Below are 16,934 nucleotides of genomic sequence, written 5' to 3' on the forward strand. Positions count from 1 at the left end.
ATAAGTAGTATAAAAACTCACATAGAAATCATAATTTGTGGGCATCTGTCTATAACATTAGCACTTGAGTGTCTATGGCAGGAGGAGGAGCCAGCTTTAGTTACACAAAGTACACTTTTAAGAAAAAAAAAGGATGGGGCTGCAGAGATAGCTCAGAGTTATAATATTTAAAAAGATAAGTTCTTTCAAATACTTAATCTGACTGATATTCCTAACATTTTGCAAACATGGCCCAGAAATATCACAATAACACATAACTACTATGGTACTCGTCAAAGAGCAAAAGTGGCTGCTACTGTTGGCAAGTGAAGCCTGAAGTGTCTTAGTAAGCATACAAAATACGATCTAAATCACACAAAAACATTTTGAGGCTCATGAATCATTTTTCTACTTTGCCCTGACCTCAAATGTCAACCCTTTATGACTATTTCCTTCTTCCTGCTGTGGGACAATAACTTACACCCTGTCAATTGTGTTTTAATAAAACGCTGTTTGGCCAGTAGCCAGGCAAAAAGTATAGGCAGAACAACCAGGCAGGAAGTAGAGATAGGGCACCAAGAACAGGAGAATTCTGGGAAGAGGAAAGCTAGGTCCACAGTTGTGATCCAGCCACAGAAGAAGTAAGGTGTGATTACCTCGCTGAATAAGGTACCGAGTATTATCTATGTGGCTAGCATAGATAAAAATAGTGGGTAATATAAGTTATAAGAGTTAATAATAAGTATGAGCTAATGGGCCAATCAATTTATAACTAAAAAAAAAAGAAATTAAAGTAAGGGAGGAAGGAAAAGAATAAGAAAGAAAAACCAAAATCCAAAGAACATAACTATAGGCTTAAAGCAAGGAAAAATTTCAAAAATGTGAATTTATTTAAAAGAAAAATAGGGCAGGCTCCACTGACCCCACGTGCATCAGCAGGAACAGGTATCTTATATCTTGTCTGGAAAGCCCTGTTCTCTAGGCCCTAAACCCAGCACCTCCCCCACCCACAGAACCCCCAGCAATCAGGCAGAAGCTCTCTCTCCCATCAACCATCTCCTGCCCCAGGACCCACTGGCCCCATCTACACATGAAGGGACAGCAACTCCTGGAGCCACAGGCTCAAACTGCACCCAGAGGAAGAAGCCCTAACTGCACCTGGATGAAGAGCAACCATGGGAGCTACAGAACCCACTTGTACCAATTAGAGGATAAGATGGGTAGATAGTAGTACATACAACAATGTAAAGAGCAACATGACATCACCAGAAATGAGTGGTTCTACAGCAACAAAATCTGAATATTCCAACACAGATGAAGGAGAAGAAAATGACCTTAAATATAACTTTATGAAAATAAAGGAGGCCCTTAAAGAGGAATTTCAAGGTTCCCTTAAAAAATGGAGGAAAGTTCTATGGTGGTATGCAACATATTCGTCAGTATTGCTATAGGATAGGGTCATTTCAGGTTGCCTATCCTCAGCTGCTCAAGGGACTAACTAGGGACATCACCATGGACTCCTGGGAGCCACTCTAGGGTCAAGTCTCTTGCCAACCCTAAAGTGGCTCCCTTAACTAAGAATTGTGGTTCCGTGCTCCCCTGTCCAACCTTCCTTTATCCCAATCCTCCAGTTTCCCCAAGTTCCCCCCCTCCTTCCCTTATAACTTTTATCTGGTGATGGATGGAGATAGAGACAGAGACCCACACTGGAACACTGGTCTGAGCTCCCAAGGTCCCAATGAGGAGCAGAAGGAGGGAGAAGATGAGCAAGGAAGTCGGGACCACGAGGGGCGCACCCACCCACTGAGACAAGGGGGCTGATCTAGTGGGAGCTCACCAAGGCCAGCTGGACTGTGACTGAAAAAGCATGGGATAAAACCGGACTCTCTGAACATGGCAAACAATGAGGGCTGATGAGAAGCCAAGGACAATGGCACGGGGTTTTGGCCCTACTTCATGTTCTGGCTTTGTGGGAGCCTAGCCAGTTTGGTTGTTCACCTTCCTAGACATGGACGGAGGGGGGCGGACCTTGGACTTTCCACAGGGCAGGGAACCCTGACTGCTCTATGGACTGGAGAGGGTGGGGGAGAGGAGTTTTGGGGGAGGGAGAGAAGGGTGGGAGGAGGGGGAGGGAAATGGGAGGCTGGGAGGAGGCGGATACTTTTTTTTCCTTTTCTCAATAAAAAAAAAGAAAAAAAAAGAAAAAACCTATACAGTACAATGTATTTGTTAACTAGCAACATTACCATCCCACAATGTATTTCAAAATCCTGTGTTCTATATGATAAGATCACATGATTATCTATACATTTAAAGCTATTCAAATAAAAAATCTTCAGAGTGTTAAAAAAATGGAGGAAAAAGCAAACAAAAAACTGGAAGAAATCAATAAATCCTTTAAAGAAAATCAAGAATACCATGAAAAAGCAATCAAACAAGCAATCAAATCAAATCAAGACTTGAAAAATCAAAAAAAGGCAATAAACAAAATACAAACTGAGGGAATTCTGGATGTGGAAAATTGGGGTTAAATGAGCAGGAACTACAGATGCAAAAATAACCAACAGAATGAAGGAGATGGAAAAGAGAATCACAGGGGTTGAAGATACAATAGATGAAATTGCTTCATTATTTAAAAAAGGGTAAATCCAACAAATTCTTAGCAGAAAACATCCATGAAATCTAGGACACTGTGAAATGACCAAACCTAAAAATAATAGGGATAGAAGAAGAAGAATACCAGCTCAAAGCATAGAAAGTATTCAACAAAATCATAGAAAAATTTCCCACCCCAAAGAAGGAAATGCCTATGAAGGTACAAGAAGCATACAGAACATCAATTACATTAGACCCCTCAAAAAGTCCCCTTGTCATATTTTAATCAAAACACTAAATATACAGAATAAAGAAAGAATACTAAGAGCTGCAAAAAAAAAAAGGCCAAGTAACATAAAACAGCAAACCTATCAGAATTACGCCAGACTTTTGTCTTTTTTCTTTTTTAAATATTTTTATTCAAAAATTTACCCTTCCTCCCCTCCTCCAATTCCCCTCCCCCTCCACCACTCTTTCTCTTCCTTCCCCCTCCCTCCTTAAGAGAGATCAGGGTACCCTGCACTGTGGGAAGTCCAAGGCCCTCCCCCACTCCATCCAGGCCTAGGAAGGTGTGCATCTAAATAGATCAGGGTCCCAAAAAGCCAGTGCATGCAGTAGAAACAGGTCCTAGTGACATTATCAATGGCTTCTCAGTCTGCCCCCATTGGCAGCCACAATCAGAGAGTCCAAACAAGATCGCTGGGCAAAAGTTACACCAGACTTTTCAATGGAAATTTTGAAAGCAAGGAGGTCCTAAGCAGATGTTCTCAAGACACTAAGAGACCACAGATGCGAGCCCAACTACTATACCCAGCAAAGTTCTCAATTGCGACAGACAGAGAAAATAAGATATTCCACAACAAAACCAGAGTTAAACAATACCTATCCACAAATCCAGCCCTACAGAAAGTACTAGAAGAAAAACTCCAACCAAAGTACTAGAAGAAAAACTCCACAAAAAACACAGGTAACAGGTAACCTTACACCAGCAAACCCCAAAAGGAAGCACACAAACACTACCACCAAAACCAAATAAAACAGCAATTAAAAATCACTAGTCATTAATATCTCTTAATATCAGTGGTCTCAATTCACTTATGAAAAGATGCAGGCTATCAAAATGGATACAAAAACAGGACCCATCCATCTGTTGCATACAAGAAACACATCTCAACCTTGAAAACACAGATTACTTCAGAGTAAATGTTGGTAAAGGATTTTCCAAGCACATGGACTGAAGAAACACGCAGGTATAACTATGCTAATATCGAATTAATAAATTTCAAAATAAAATTAATCAAAAGAGATGGAGAAAGACATTTCATATTCATCACAGGGAAAAACCATCAAGATTAAGTCTCAATTATGAACATCTTTGCCCCAATACAAGGACACCCTCATTTGTAAAGGAAACATTACTCCAGCTTAAATCACACATCAAACCACACACAATAATAGTGGGAAACTTCAACACTCCAGTTTCACCACTGCACAGGTCTACCAGACAGACACTTAACAGAGAAATAAGGGAACTAACAGATGTCATGACTCAACTGGACTTAACTGACAGCTATAGAACATTCCACCCAAACATAAAAGAATATATCTTCTTTTCAGCACCTCATGGAGCCTTCTCTAAAATTCACCACATACTCTGTTACATAGCAAACTCAGCAGATACAAAAAAAAAAAATGGAATAACCCCCTGTACTTTATCAGCTCACCATGACTTACGGTTGGAATTCAACCAAAATGGTAATTGTAGAAAGTGTACAATTACATGGAAATTGAACAATCCTCAAATGAACCATCAAAGGGTCCAGGAAGAAATAATGTAGGAAATTAAAGACTTCCCAGAATTCAACAAAAATGAAAGCACAACATACCCAAATTTAAGTGACAATATGACAACAGTACTAAGAGAAAAGTTTGTCTATCTTTGGAAATCAGTATGGTAGTTTCTCAGAAAGTTTGGAATCAATTTACCTCAACACCTGGTAATACTACTCTTGGCCATATATCCAAAGGATGCACAATCATACCACAAGGACATTTGCTCAACTATGTTCATAGAAGCATTATTCATAAGAGCTGGAACCTGGAAACAACTTAGATGCCCATCAATTGAAGAATGGCTAAAGAAAATGTGGTACATTCTCACGATGGAATATTACTCAGTGTTAAAAAAAATAATGACATCTTGAAATTTGCAGGCAAATGGACGGAACTAGATAAAAATCATCATTAGTGAGGTGTCCCGGGTCCAGAAACACAGATATGATATGTAGTAACTCTTAAGTGGATATTAGATGTGATCAAAGGATAACCAAGCTACAATCCACAATTCCAGAGAAACTAGGTAAAAGGGGGAATCCCTAAGAAAGACACACACGGAGGGATCCAGGAAGGAAAATATTAAGATCTCTTGGGTAAACTTGTAGGAGGGTAGAAGGGAGGAGTTGAGGTATAGGAACATGAGGGATCAACAAGAGTGAGTTAGGAGAGAACAATGAGGAAGATACCTTGGCAGAGGACATTATGGAGAAACCTGGTACTAGGGAAATTGTCAGGAATCCAAGAGGATGACCCCAGCTAAGACTCCTAGTAATAATGGAGAGGGTGTCTGAAAGGGCCTTCCCTTTTATTCAGATTAATGACTACCCTAATTGTCATCATAGAACCTATATCCAGTAACTGATGGGAGCAGATGCAGTGACCCACAGTCAAGCACTCAGATGAGCTTCTGGAGTTCATTTGAAGAGAGGGAGGATGGATCAAAATAACAAGGGGAGTAAAGAGCATGATTGGGAGGCCCAGAGAGACAGCTGGCCTGAGCCAGTGGGAGCTCAGAGACTATGGACTGACAGGTGAGGAACCTACAAGGGACTGAACTAGACCCTCTAAATGTGGGTGACAATTATGTGGTTTGATATGAGGTAGGGGACCCTGGCATTCACACTAGGACCCATCCCAGGTGCATAAACCTGCTTTTTGGAGTCCATTCCCTATAGTGGGATATTTTACTCAGGCTTGATATTAGGGGTAGGGGCTTGCTCCTGCCTCAAGTTAATATTCCAGACTTTGTTGATTTCTGAAAAACGGCCTTACTCCCTCTGAGGAATGGATGGAGAATGGGAAGGGGGGCTGGGGGAGACAGGGAAAGAGAAGAGGGGGAACTGGTGATGGTATAATAAGATGAAAAGTAATATTTAATAAAAATATGAAAATAACAACAAAAAGAAAAATCAGTTTTATAAAACTAAAATTAAGAATGCTGCTGATAAAAACACACATGAGAAAACAATGAGGATGAGCAAAATAGATTCATAACTAGAGGTGACAGAAAACAAACCAACAAGAAGAATGTAATAACATATTAGACTAATGATAGAACCTTTTCACATAATCAAAAATAATGATGGCCAATAAACATCAAACATGGTTACTTCCATTATAAGGATGAAGATGCAAATTAACATACATTTGAGACAACTTTTTCTAGCTGCCATGTTGAGAAACATCTAAAAGTCTGATATGTCATGTTACTGAAAAACACTAAGAATTCATCTATTGAGCATTTCTGCAAGAAATGACAAATACACTTTTTTCAGAATTACTCCATCACCTCCTAATGTGGAGAACTATGGTCACTGTGGCTCTGCAGCACTATTCATGGGTGTGGGTTCTAGGGAAGCTGCTGGGAGAGTACCAGTAGACACACTCAAGAATGTTCACAGCAGCTGCATCACAGTGGCAAAACATTAGAATAGCCTAATTATTCAGTACTTAGAGAAGGCATTTCATGGGTACAGTAAGTCACTAAGCTCTATGACATACTTTGACTTTTTTGTTCTTAAAAACTTTTGGCACCAAATAATATGGGAGGTGGGTAGAAAAGATACGAGGTGATGGCATTTTGGCAAGGTCCACATGATTACTGTACTCAAAAAATGGTGCTCTGTTTACTGTTTGGATGTTTTCAGTGTTGTTCCTGTGGCCTTCAAAATAAATCAGGCTGAGGATCTGCTGTGTCCAGACGGTACCTGTAAGAACAAATAACAATCCTGTTTTCAATCTTGAAGAAGGTTTTAATAATGAATACCAACAGTAATGTCATCCATTTTACAAATAATTTGGAGCTCTCTTTCCCTTCAGCAACCTAGGCATGCTTGGATGTGCTCCTTTTTCATTCCCCTTTGTGTTGAACACTCAAGTCAGTAAGGCTAAATTCTACAACTCTGTTCCTTTCTCACTTACAAATATGTGCTGATTGGTAGTGATAATCCAAATGATTCTCATAGTGTCTGTGTGTTCTATGCTTCATGCCAAGTCCTTTCGTTAATATTTAACTGCTATTGACATATAACATTTGCAGACATTAACCTGTAAAGTGCAGTATTACTACATGTGGATACATACAGTATGGTCAGATCACACCAGGGATAGCAGCACTTCTGTCTTGCTGACAGTTTTTTCCTTTTTGGAACCTTCTACTTTATTTCTTAATTTTCATAAGATATATAGCAGGATACTGAATGCTACTTTATTGCTGTTCATGGGCAATTCTGACTCATTTCTGAAACTACTTTATTATTTACTTATCTTTTAGAACGGTGAGAAAACTAATAGAATTAAATATTTCCAGTTTCAATTTCTTATCTTGCTTTGTACCTCAAATACTGCCATATTCCCAGTGACTGATCATAATACACACGTAGAAAGAGGAAACCAAAGATTTCAGTGTTATTGATATTTGGTCTCTGGACTATTAGATCAAGTCACACAGTGGAAGTATTTTGGAAATACATGCAAAATTCCAATTCTATTCCCTTTAAGAATGGATCCCATGTGATCAAATACCGTCATGCTAAGATTTAGCTTTAATTATTAATGGCTACTCCAGATAATTTATTAGTGGCAGTGTAGATTTGATTAACTCTTAATTATGAATGACTATTTCAGATAATTCATTGGTGACAGTGTAGATCAGATTAACTCTTAATTATTAATGGCTATTCCAGATAATTTGCTGGTAGTTGTATATATTGGATCAACCAGTCACTATTTCCAGTGAGGAGTGATGATGCACCATATGAAGCAGATCCTGAAATTTTGAAAGAGCTAATCATGCCAAGACATCCCCGACTCCAGGGCTTCTGACAGTGAATATGTCAGTATCCTGTGTAGCACAATATCAACACTTATAGCCCATTACATTCTTTCTGAGGACCTCCAGAAGCACCCAGCATCTCTTCAGCAGCTGAGTTATTTAGTTATTATCTACAGTGAACCAGTGACTGACTCTCTGTCTCCTTCAAGTTCTGTACCACATTAAACATCACAAAGACAGAAAGCAAAGTATGATTTAATATGAACAAAAATATTTTTGCAAAGCATCTTTATTTACTGAAATGGTCAAATACAAACATATAATCTTGGTGTTGTTGTACAAGGACAATTGGGGTGGGGTGCGAATGTGAATCTTAACACCTATAGCTTTACTATTTAGTCTGTGTTAACCACTGCGAAAACTTACACCAAGACTTGTAAGTTTCACCATCTGCTGAGGTAGAAGGAACTTCAGTTCATATTCATGTCCAACAGAAAACAGGAGTCAAATGGAAGTGCTTGTGCTTTCTTGTCCTGATTAGCTTCGCAAACCTCAAGGCTTCCAGGCTTCCAGGAAGTCTCACTGTTTTGATATTTTTTTTTTGAAAATTTTAAGTACATTACAGCTGTCTTGGAAATCTTGTCAACAAAATTGCATGTGTTGGAAATTTAATCATTGTCTGAGATTAAAGTCTCTACATAATAAAGCATGTATCTTTTAGAGAAAAGATTTTTTGATTATCTCAGATTTGTTCAATAGGGTAAGGAATGTTGCCATCCTTTACCAATAGGCTTTTGTTGGCTCCATATTTGATTCCTACCCCCCAGCATTTTTCCACAATAAATTACAATTTATGTATGGCAGGTGTTCTTAACCTTAGACACTTGAGTTTTATTTGTGTTTTTATCATACATTGTTCTAAATTTTAGGTTGCTGTGATTACAGATACTGTTGTCTGATGGGATTTAGCATATTGATGGAGACAAATCATTGGACATGTATGAGGGGTTATCTATATTAGGTTCATCAAGTTGTACTGCAGGTGTAAGTTGACAAGGTAGCTTCAGCTGCCATTGTGGCTTCTCCAACATGACGATGTATTCTGTTGCAACAGTGAGAAAAGTCACTGATATTGTTGAAATGACAGTGTGTGGAAAGGAGAATATTTACGCACTTATTATCAAACCCAAATACTGAGAGTTGGTGAAGCACATTTTTAATTCAGGCAATTGGGAGGCAGAAGCAGATGGATCTCTACAAGTTCAAGGCTAGCCTGGTCTACAATCACTAGTTTCAGGAAAGACTCCAAAGAGACAGAGAAACCCTATCTCAAATAAACTAAGCAAAATAAAGAAACAAACAAGAAATAAAACAAAATCGAATGCTATTCGGACTATTTGTGCCACTCACCAGATTTTGGATATGTGACTATGAAGACATCATCATCTCTAATTTCCTGATCGTCCATGTTTTCCACTATGTTCATGTTAACCAAAGATCTTTGAAAGTTATAGCCTCTGAAGTTAAATAAATATTCATCTTGATTGTCCATAGTGATTTACCTAGAAGAAAAATTATAAAGTTTTCTTCACTATCATAGTATTTTCCAATAGTGAGCAATGCTTCTTGAGTGCTCTACATGTACCAAGTACCACTGAAATGTCCCTCACGTATTAATATTTACTACAATAATCAATTACATATGCTAGATTACTAAAATTTAAAAAAATCTTATGTAGCTACATTTTATTATCACTCTATAAAATATGAAGAAACAAACATAGTAGGAAGTTAGAAAGAGTTTTCTGTAATTCCAGATGAGAATGGTGATCTTAATTCTAAACATTCAGATGAGGAAATTAGGGTACAGAGAATACAACCAAGTTATTCAAGGTCGTCCATCAGGTCAAATTAAAAAGAAGAAAACAAACAATTGGGTCAGAACATGTTTGTAACTGAAAAGTTTCTTTGTATAATATGTTTTTATTCCTTATAGAGAAGCCATATTATAAAGGCCCTTATTTCTACATTGTATGACAGCCATAATTCTGAGCGACCTTCAGGGTACAATTTGTACCTGGTCACCTAGCCTTTTGAGACAACTTGATGCCATCCTAAACAAAGAGTTAGGATATGCTAATGTTGCTGTGCTCCTTCTATTGTAATTAGGTGGTTGCCCAGGGAAGTGGTGTTAATTCAGTCTAATTGAGAGAGCAGCCATAATTCCATATGTGAGCTAACTCATTCTCTCCTTCTACCCAGGAAACAGAATGCTAATGAGCTTCTCCCTCACTTTATCTTTTGATATGAAAGCTGTTTTGATAATAAAAGTGGGTGATCTTAGGATTTAAATGAACCCTAAGACTCCCTCCTAGTATTGCCCTGTGAACTGTGCCTCAATTATTCCTATGCCTCAACTCTGGTTCAAGAAATAATATATGTTGTGGCTGAACCCTGAAATAGGGGCTTTCTATGTGGAGGTGATCAGTTAACCCTAATAAACACTGAAGAAATGGCCAGACATACAAAGGAGAATGTGAAAAAATCCATGAGAAAATGGTACCACAGTTGGATACCTGAGTAATGAGTGATCAGAAATAAAGAATAGAATTTGAAGAAGCATAGAATAAAGCAGAACACTAAAATTGAGAGTTAAAAATTTGTAAATATATTGAACTAAGGGGGAAGATAGAAACAATCAAATAGCTATACAGTTGATTGGAGCTATATTAAAAGATAGAGGAACAAGAGTACAGCAATATCAGATAGAGAAATTTTTAGAATTTATAGAGCAGCCATGCTTTTGGTTTTCTGAGTGCAGGACTTTAGATGCTGTGACATGGAAAAAAGTTGGGATAAAGATTCAATAACATTATTGTAAGTATGAATCAGGAAGTATCTCTGTTGATATGACTCATTTCTGGATCCTAATATAGGAAATGTTGGACTTAAATACTGTATGCAGGAGATACTTCCCTCTGAGTCAGTTAGAAGGGAGACAATACCCTCTGCACCACCAGAAGAGTTGCTAGATACTTTAGCGGCGTAAACGAATGAAGACAGAGTGTAAAAATATATATATAGCTTTAATGTAGAAATAGACTTACAGAACCACCGTTCCCGCGGAGACCAGGAAAGCAGAAGCGAGAAGCTCGGAGCTTGCTTGCCAAATTTATAGGCAGACATTAGCCCGAGGCGAACACGCCCCTTAAGGGGCGGGACTTATCCCTACATCTCCCCTTTTTGTCTAAATAAGACAGAACTAAACCAAATACAACTACATACAATAACAACAAATAATAAATACAACAAACAATATTGAGAACAAAAGCTTTGCTAAACATTCTATCTCAAGAAGTCCAAATAATGTAAAGAGTAACTACAATTATATAATCTTCAACTCAGTCAAAGATCTGAGAAGGGAATAAACACTACTCAACAAACGAGATATATCCAAAATGTGCAACAATTGACAGAGACAACTGACTACCTGGGCAATCACCCAAAGTCTCGTTTGCAACGTTGAGTCAACCAATTTTGGCTAAGGCCTAACATAACTGACATACCATTTTCAAAGGCAAGCAACTTTTCAAAACTATCTTACCCTGTCTTGGCAGGATATGACAGTCCTGTTTTATCCATTGCTGCACGCTCTGTGTCTGTGTCAGTGGTTGAGGTATGGGCATTTCTTTGCCCAAAGGCCAGTTCTGCCAAATAGAAAGGCTCCAGGTGGAGTGTTTTTGGTGCCCAACATTTTCTCGGGAATAGAGCAGTGTTGCCAGGAGCAATTGTGTCTCACTATCACGAAACTCTGAGTTAGATTAAAGGCCATTTTCTACAGCTCTTTGAAGAGGTTGAAGATTATCTATCTATACTGAGTATCAACTCTATATATCTAAAGAACCTGATTAGTCTAATTATAAATGACAAACTTAGATGACAATTAGTCTATATAATTCTCAATATCTATCTAACTTAAAGAATAAGACAATAAACGACTGTGAAACAAATGAGGACAATGACCTCCAAATATAAACAATGTACAAATATACATTGCAGTAGGTAAATATATATCAATACACAAATATTATATAAGTATCTTAATCAGAGGTAGAAATGTACACTGCAATATGGTAAATATATACAATATATATATCAATACAATATATGTCAATACATAAAAATGTTTTAAACAGAGGTAGAAACATGCATGCGTACAATAGTCAATATAATTTAACTTTGTATCAATATACAAGAATCTATACCAATATATTTGTCTATTATCCCATCATCCCTCTTTTTTTTTTCAAAATGATCCCTGAGCTTATAAAATTCCTCTCCCAACCCTCAATCATATACTAATTATAATCAACCCCTAAATGATGTCCCTAAACCCAAGGGCAAACTTTACTGGGAGAGGGGACGTCGTTCTCTAGAATTACTTCCAGCTGTCATAGGGGTGACGTTCTTTCTGGGGGATCCTGTGAAAGTAAAATGATGGTTAAATTTCAAGATAATGTCTTTTAAAATTGCAAATAGTCTCTGAGTATTTTCGTGCAGGTCTGGCCAAAATGTTGTATAAGATGTGCACCATTTCAGCTAACCAAGTTGGAACTGTCTTGTGCAGCTGGTACCCAAAGCAGGTCTTGTAGTAGCGCTATCAGTATCATGACGTCATATCAACCAGGTGGAGTTGTTGTTATGGGGCCCCATCTTCTTCCTGGAAACTTCAAATGTCACTTCAGGAAAAACTCATTGTTCATTATGAAAAACTTAAACATTAATCATATAGACATATATAGACATATACATATATATATATATTCAATGAAAGACATGATAGATATATTCAATGAAAAGTATGATAGATACGAAGAAAAGCAAAGATGTTTTCTAAACTCATATTTCTTTCTGTCCCATATCATGGCTCTTGACATGAGACAGAAACTCCAGAAACTCTGGGTTTTTCTCTTACTAACAGGCTTGGAATTGGAGAGGGACTGAGCCAGAGTCCAACTTCAAAACCAGCTTTATAAATTTAGAAATATGGTTTAATATTACTTACACAACCCATTCAGTTGTCTTGATATTTCCTATTGGGCAGGTATTTTTCCATCTGTCAGTATCCAAACATCCAGGGTCCCTTGAATTTCTCAAAGATGAGTGTTTTCCTGTGGAGATAAGAACAGAACCCTGCCCCCATTCTATATGTTTTTCTTACCACCTGTATGAATATCATCGTTGTGGATGAGTTGTCATTTCTCCTTTCCAAGAGGTTTCTCCTCTTCAAATCGAAACTTTATTAATTTTGATGGTATCCACAATTTTTCTTCTCCTGTGGAAACAAGAGCAAAACCCCTTCCCCAACGTAGAACATCTCCTGGCTTCCACTGAGAGGTCAGCACATCTTTGAAATAAATCGGTTGGTTTAGTTCAGCAGACTTTTCCATTATCCAATGTCTTTCTGCTGCTGTCGTTCCTTTCTCATAAGCGTTAAGAAAATTCAAGGTTAATAAAGCATTATGTAATCTATTTCTGGGGGTATTTTCAGTCCCTTTCTGTTTGTTCAGCATATCCTTTATAGTACGATTTGATCTTTCTATAACTGCCTGACCTGTAGGATTATTTGGTATACCTGTAATGTGTTTTATATTATAATAATCAAAAAAGCGTTTCATTTTCTTAGATACATATGCTGGACCATTCTCTGTCTTTATTTGCGCAGGTATACCCATGATGGCCATAACTTCCAATAAATGTGTGATTACTGAATCAGCCTTTTCTGAGCTCAGGGCAGTAGCCCATTGAAAACCTGAATACGTGTCTATGGTGTGGTGTACATATTTTAATTTGCCAAATTCTGCAAAGTGGAACACATCCATCTGCCAGATTTCATTCCTTTGGGTGCCCTTTGGATTAGCCCCTGCAGGCAGTGGCGTTTGGTTATAGAAAGAGCAAGTAGGGCATTTCTTTACAATCTCCTTAGCTTGTTGCCATGTAATTGAAAACTCTTTCTTCAAACCTTTGCTATTAACATGATGTTTTTTATGAAATTCAGAGGCTTGTAGCACACTACCAATCAATAATTGATCAATTTCTGCATTACCTTGTGCTAGAGGACCTGGCAGACCCGTATGGGATCGGATGTGTGTTATGTACATAGGGCAAAGCCTGTTCCTGATCAAATCTTGAACCTGGAGGAACAATGAGGTTAGTTCAGTATCATCAGGTATAAATTCAGCAGTTTCAATATGTAAAATAACTCTTTCTGCGTATTGTGAATCTGTAACTATATTAATAGGTTCTTTAAAATCCCTTAGCACCATAAGAATGGCATATAATTCCGCCTTCTGGACAGAAGTATATGGACTTTGTTCCACCTTATCCAAGTCTTCTGATTTGTAACCTGCCTTCCCTGATTTATTGGCATCAGTATAGAATGTACGGGCTCCAGTTATTGGAGCATCACGGACGATTCGAGGAAGAATCCAAGAAGTTCTCTTTATGAAGTTAAGCCGCTTGCTTTTTGGATAGTTGTTATTAATGTCTCCCAAAAAATTAGCACAAGCTCTTTGCCATGGTTCATTATCTTCCCATAATTTCTTTAGTTCATCAGCAGTGAAAGGCACTATAATTTCTGCTGGGTCTATGCCTGCTAGTTGACGAAGTCTCAGCTTGCCTTTTATAATTAACTCAGAGACTTTTTCCACATAAGTTTTCAGTTTCTTACTTGGTTTATGTGGTAAAAAGATCCATTCCAAAATAATATCATCTCTCTGCATTAAAATTCCTGTAGGAGAAATTTTTGATGGTAGTATGACGAGAATACAATCAAGCTCTGGATTCACCCTGTCCACATGTGCCTGTTGTAATTTTTCCTCAATCATTGTCAGTTCCTTTTCTGCTTCAGCTGTTAATTCTCTGGGACTGTTTAAATCCTTACCACCATCCAAGGTTTTGTTCAAATGAATTATTAGATCAGGTGTTATTCCAATAGCTGGTCGTAGACTGGAAATGTCTCCTAACAGTCTTTGAAAGTCATTAAGAGTCCGTAGGTGATCTCTCCTAATTTGTGCTTTTTGTGTCTTAATTTTTTGCAAACCTATTTTATAACCTAAATAATTAACAGAATCTCCCTTCTGAATCTTTTCAGGAGCTATTTGCAATCCCCATTTAGGTAAAAGTATCTTTATTTCTTCAAACAGTCTGTTCAAGGTATCCATGTTTGAATCAGATAACAAGATGTCGTCCATGTAATGGTATACTATAGATCTGGGAAATTTCTTGCGTATTATTTGCAATGGTTGGTTCACAAAATATTGGCATAGGGAGGGGCTATTTAACATACCCTGGGGGAGAACGGTCCAGTGGAACCTCCTCGAAGGTTGAGAATTGTTATAAGTAGGCACTGTGAAGGCAAATTTTTCTCTATCTTCTTTTTGCAAAGGTATAGTGAAAAAACAATCCTTTAAATCAATAACTACGAGAGGCCATCCTTTTGGTAATAAAGAGGGCAAAGGAATTCCAGATTGCAGAGGGCCCATAGGTTGAATAACCTTGTTGATGGCCCTGAGATCTGTCACCATTCTCCATTTACCTGATTTTTTCTTAACCACAAATACAGGAGAATTCCAAGGGCTGGTAGATTCTTCTATATGTCCAGCATCTAATTGTTCTTGTACCAGCTGTTCTAAAGCCTGTAACTTTTCCTCAGCTAAAGGCCATTGCTTTGTCCATATTGGTTTCTCAGTCAACCATTTTAGAGGCAAGGCTGTTGGTATCTCTGAAGGGACATCAATTGCTTGTTCTTGTACAGCCCGAATGGCCGGTTTTCTCCGTTTGTAATATCTTTTAATATTATTCTCAGAAATATAGGCTCTAGATTTAGCAGGAATGTTAATTTCGGTATTCCATTGTTGTAATAGGTCACGACCCCATAAATTCATTGCAATATTGGCTACATATGGCTTTAATTTTCCTATTTGTCCCTCTGGCCCTATACATTCAACCCATCTCGTGCTCTGCCTTACTCGAGATAGGGTTCCAATTCCCAGGAGCTGAACATTTACATTCTGAAGAGGCCAATACGGATGCCAAGATTCTGGGGTAATGATACTTACATCAGCACCTGTGTCCAGCAGGCCAGTAATAAAAATGCCATTTACACACACTCTCAGTTTAGGTGTTTGATCATTTATAGAAGTTTGCCAAAACACACGTAACTTATCTTTCTGATCATTATTGCTTGTAACAGTAGGCATGGGGCTTCCTAATTGTCCTGATGAGGCACGTTCTCTGCAGAAACTGGATATGACTGAACCATGTTTGCCATGGGGGCCTGTGAGGCCCCCCCTCTCACGTTTCCCGGCTGTATCAGGTTGCCTTGTCTATCTCTTGTAGACCTGCATTCATTCGTCCAATGTCTGCCCTTTCCACATCTTCTACATAAACCTGAAGGTTGAGTCCTCCTATTTCTGTTATTTCTAGAAGATGCATTATTATTATTATGTCTGAAAGATGCATTATTATTATTATTATTATTATTATTTCTGAAAATCCGTTGTCTCCAATTCCTTTTAATATGACCCATTTTTCCACAATTAAAACATTTGGTATTCTGGTGTCTCCTTTTACCATTGGAAATTGCTTCTTCTACCCATGCTTCAGTGCCATAATCAAATGTATCAACATTGAGTGTATGCAAGACCCATTCTTCCAACGGCGCTGATCTGAGCTTTAAAGGACCCAAAATCCTTTTGCATTCCACATTTGCATTTTCATAAGCCAAAGACTCAATCATTATACGTCTTGCTTCTGGGTCAGATATTCCTATTTGTACAGCCTTAGTTAATCTTTGTAAAAAGTCACTAAAGGGTTCTCTCTGACCCTGTTTAACTCTGACAAATGATTCCATTCTCTGTCCTGGGTCTTGTACCCTGTCCCAAGCCCTTAAGGCTGCTGTAGTACACATGGAGAGTGTGTTTTCATCCAAATTAGCTTGTTCCTGAGGATCAGAAAAGAGCCCTTCACCTAGAATTTGATCTAGGGAAATGTCAATTCCCTTCGCTTTTTCCTGCTGTTCTAAGAGTCTAGCCTCTTGCCTGAATAAGCATTTCCATTTCAATTGCGGTCCACTCTCGAGTACCGCAGAGCTCAGCTGGAGCCAGTCTGAGGGGGTTGCTCTGCTTGTCGTGGCCCAAGATCTTAGCATCTCTTTAACAAAAGAGGCTTGCATCCCAAAAGTCATGAC

The 16,934-nt window shown here is 38.2% G+C and overlaps 1 protein-coding gene across 1 annotated transcript in view; it reads right to left on the bottom strand.

The window, feature by feature from the left end:
• The window catches only part of LOC121449731 (amine sulfotransferase-like), a 46,134-nt gene that overhangs the window by 7,493 nt on the left and 21,707 nt on the right, over positions 1-16,934 (bottom strand). Inside the window, exons 2-3 of the mRNA XM_041654383.1 lie at positions 9,095-9,246; positions 6,412-6,617 (exon numbers count right to left, since the gene is read on the bottom strand). Of these exons, the coding sequence (XP_041510317.1) occupies positions 6,412-6,617; positions 9,095-9,236 (348 nt within the window). The 5' untranslated portion in view covers positions 9,237-9,246. The remainder of the gene's footprint in view (positions 1-6,411; positions 6,618-9,094; positions 9,247-16,934) is intronic.

The sequence above is a fragment of the Microtus oregoni genome, unplaced genomic scaffold, assembly GCF_018167655.1.
Source record: "Microtus oregoni isolate MIOR12 unplaced genomic scaffold, Mior012 000006F_ref0000085, whole genome shotgun sequence".
In the NCBI taxonomy this organism is placed as follows: domain Eukaryota; kingdom Metazoa; phylum Chordata; class Mammalia; order Rodentia; family Cricetidae; genus Microtus; species Microtus oregoni.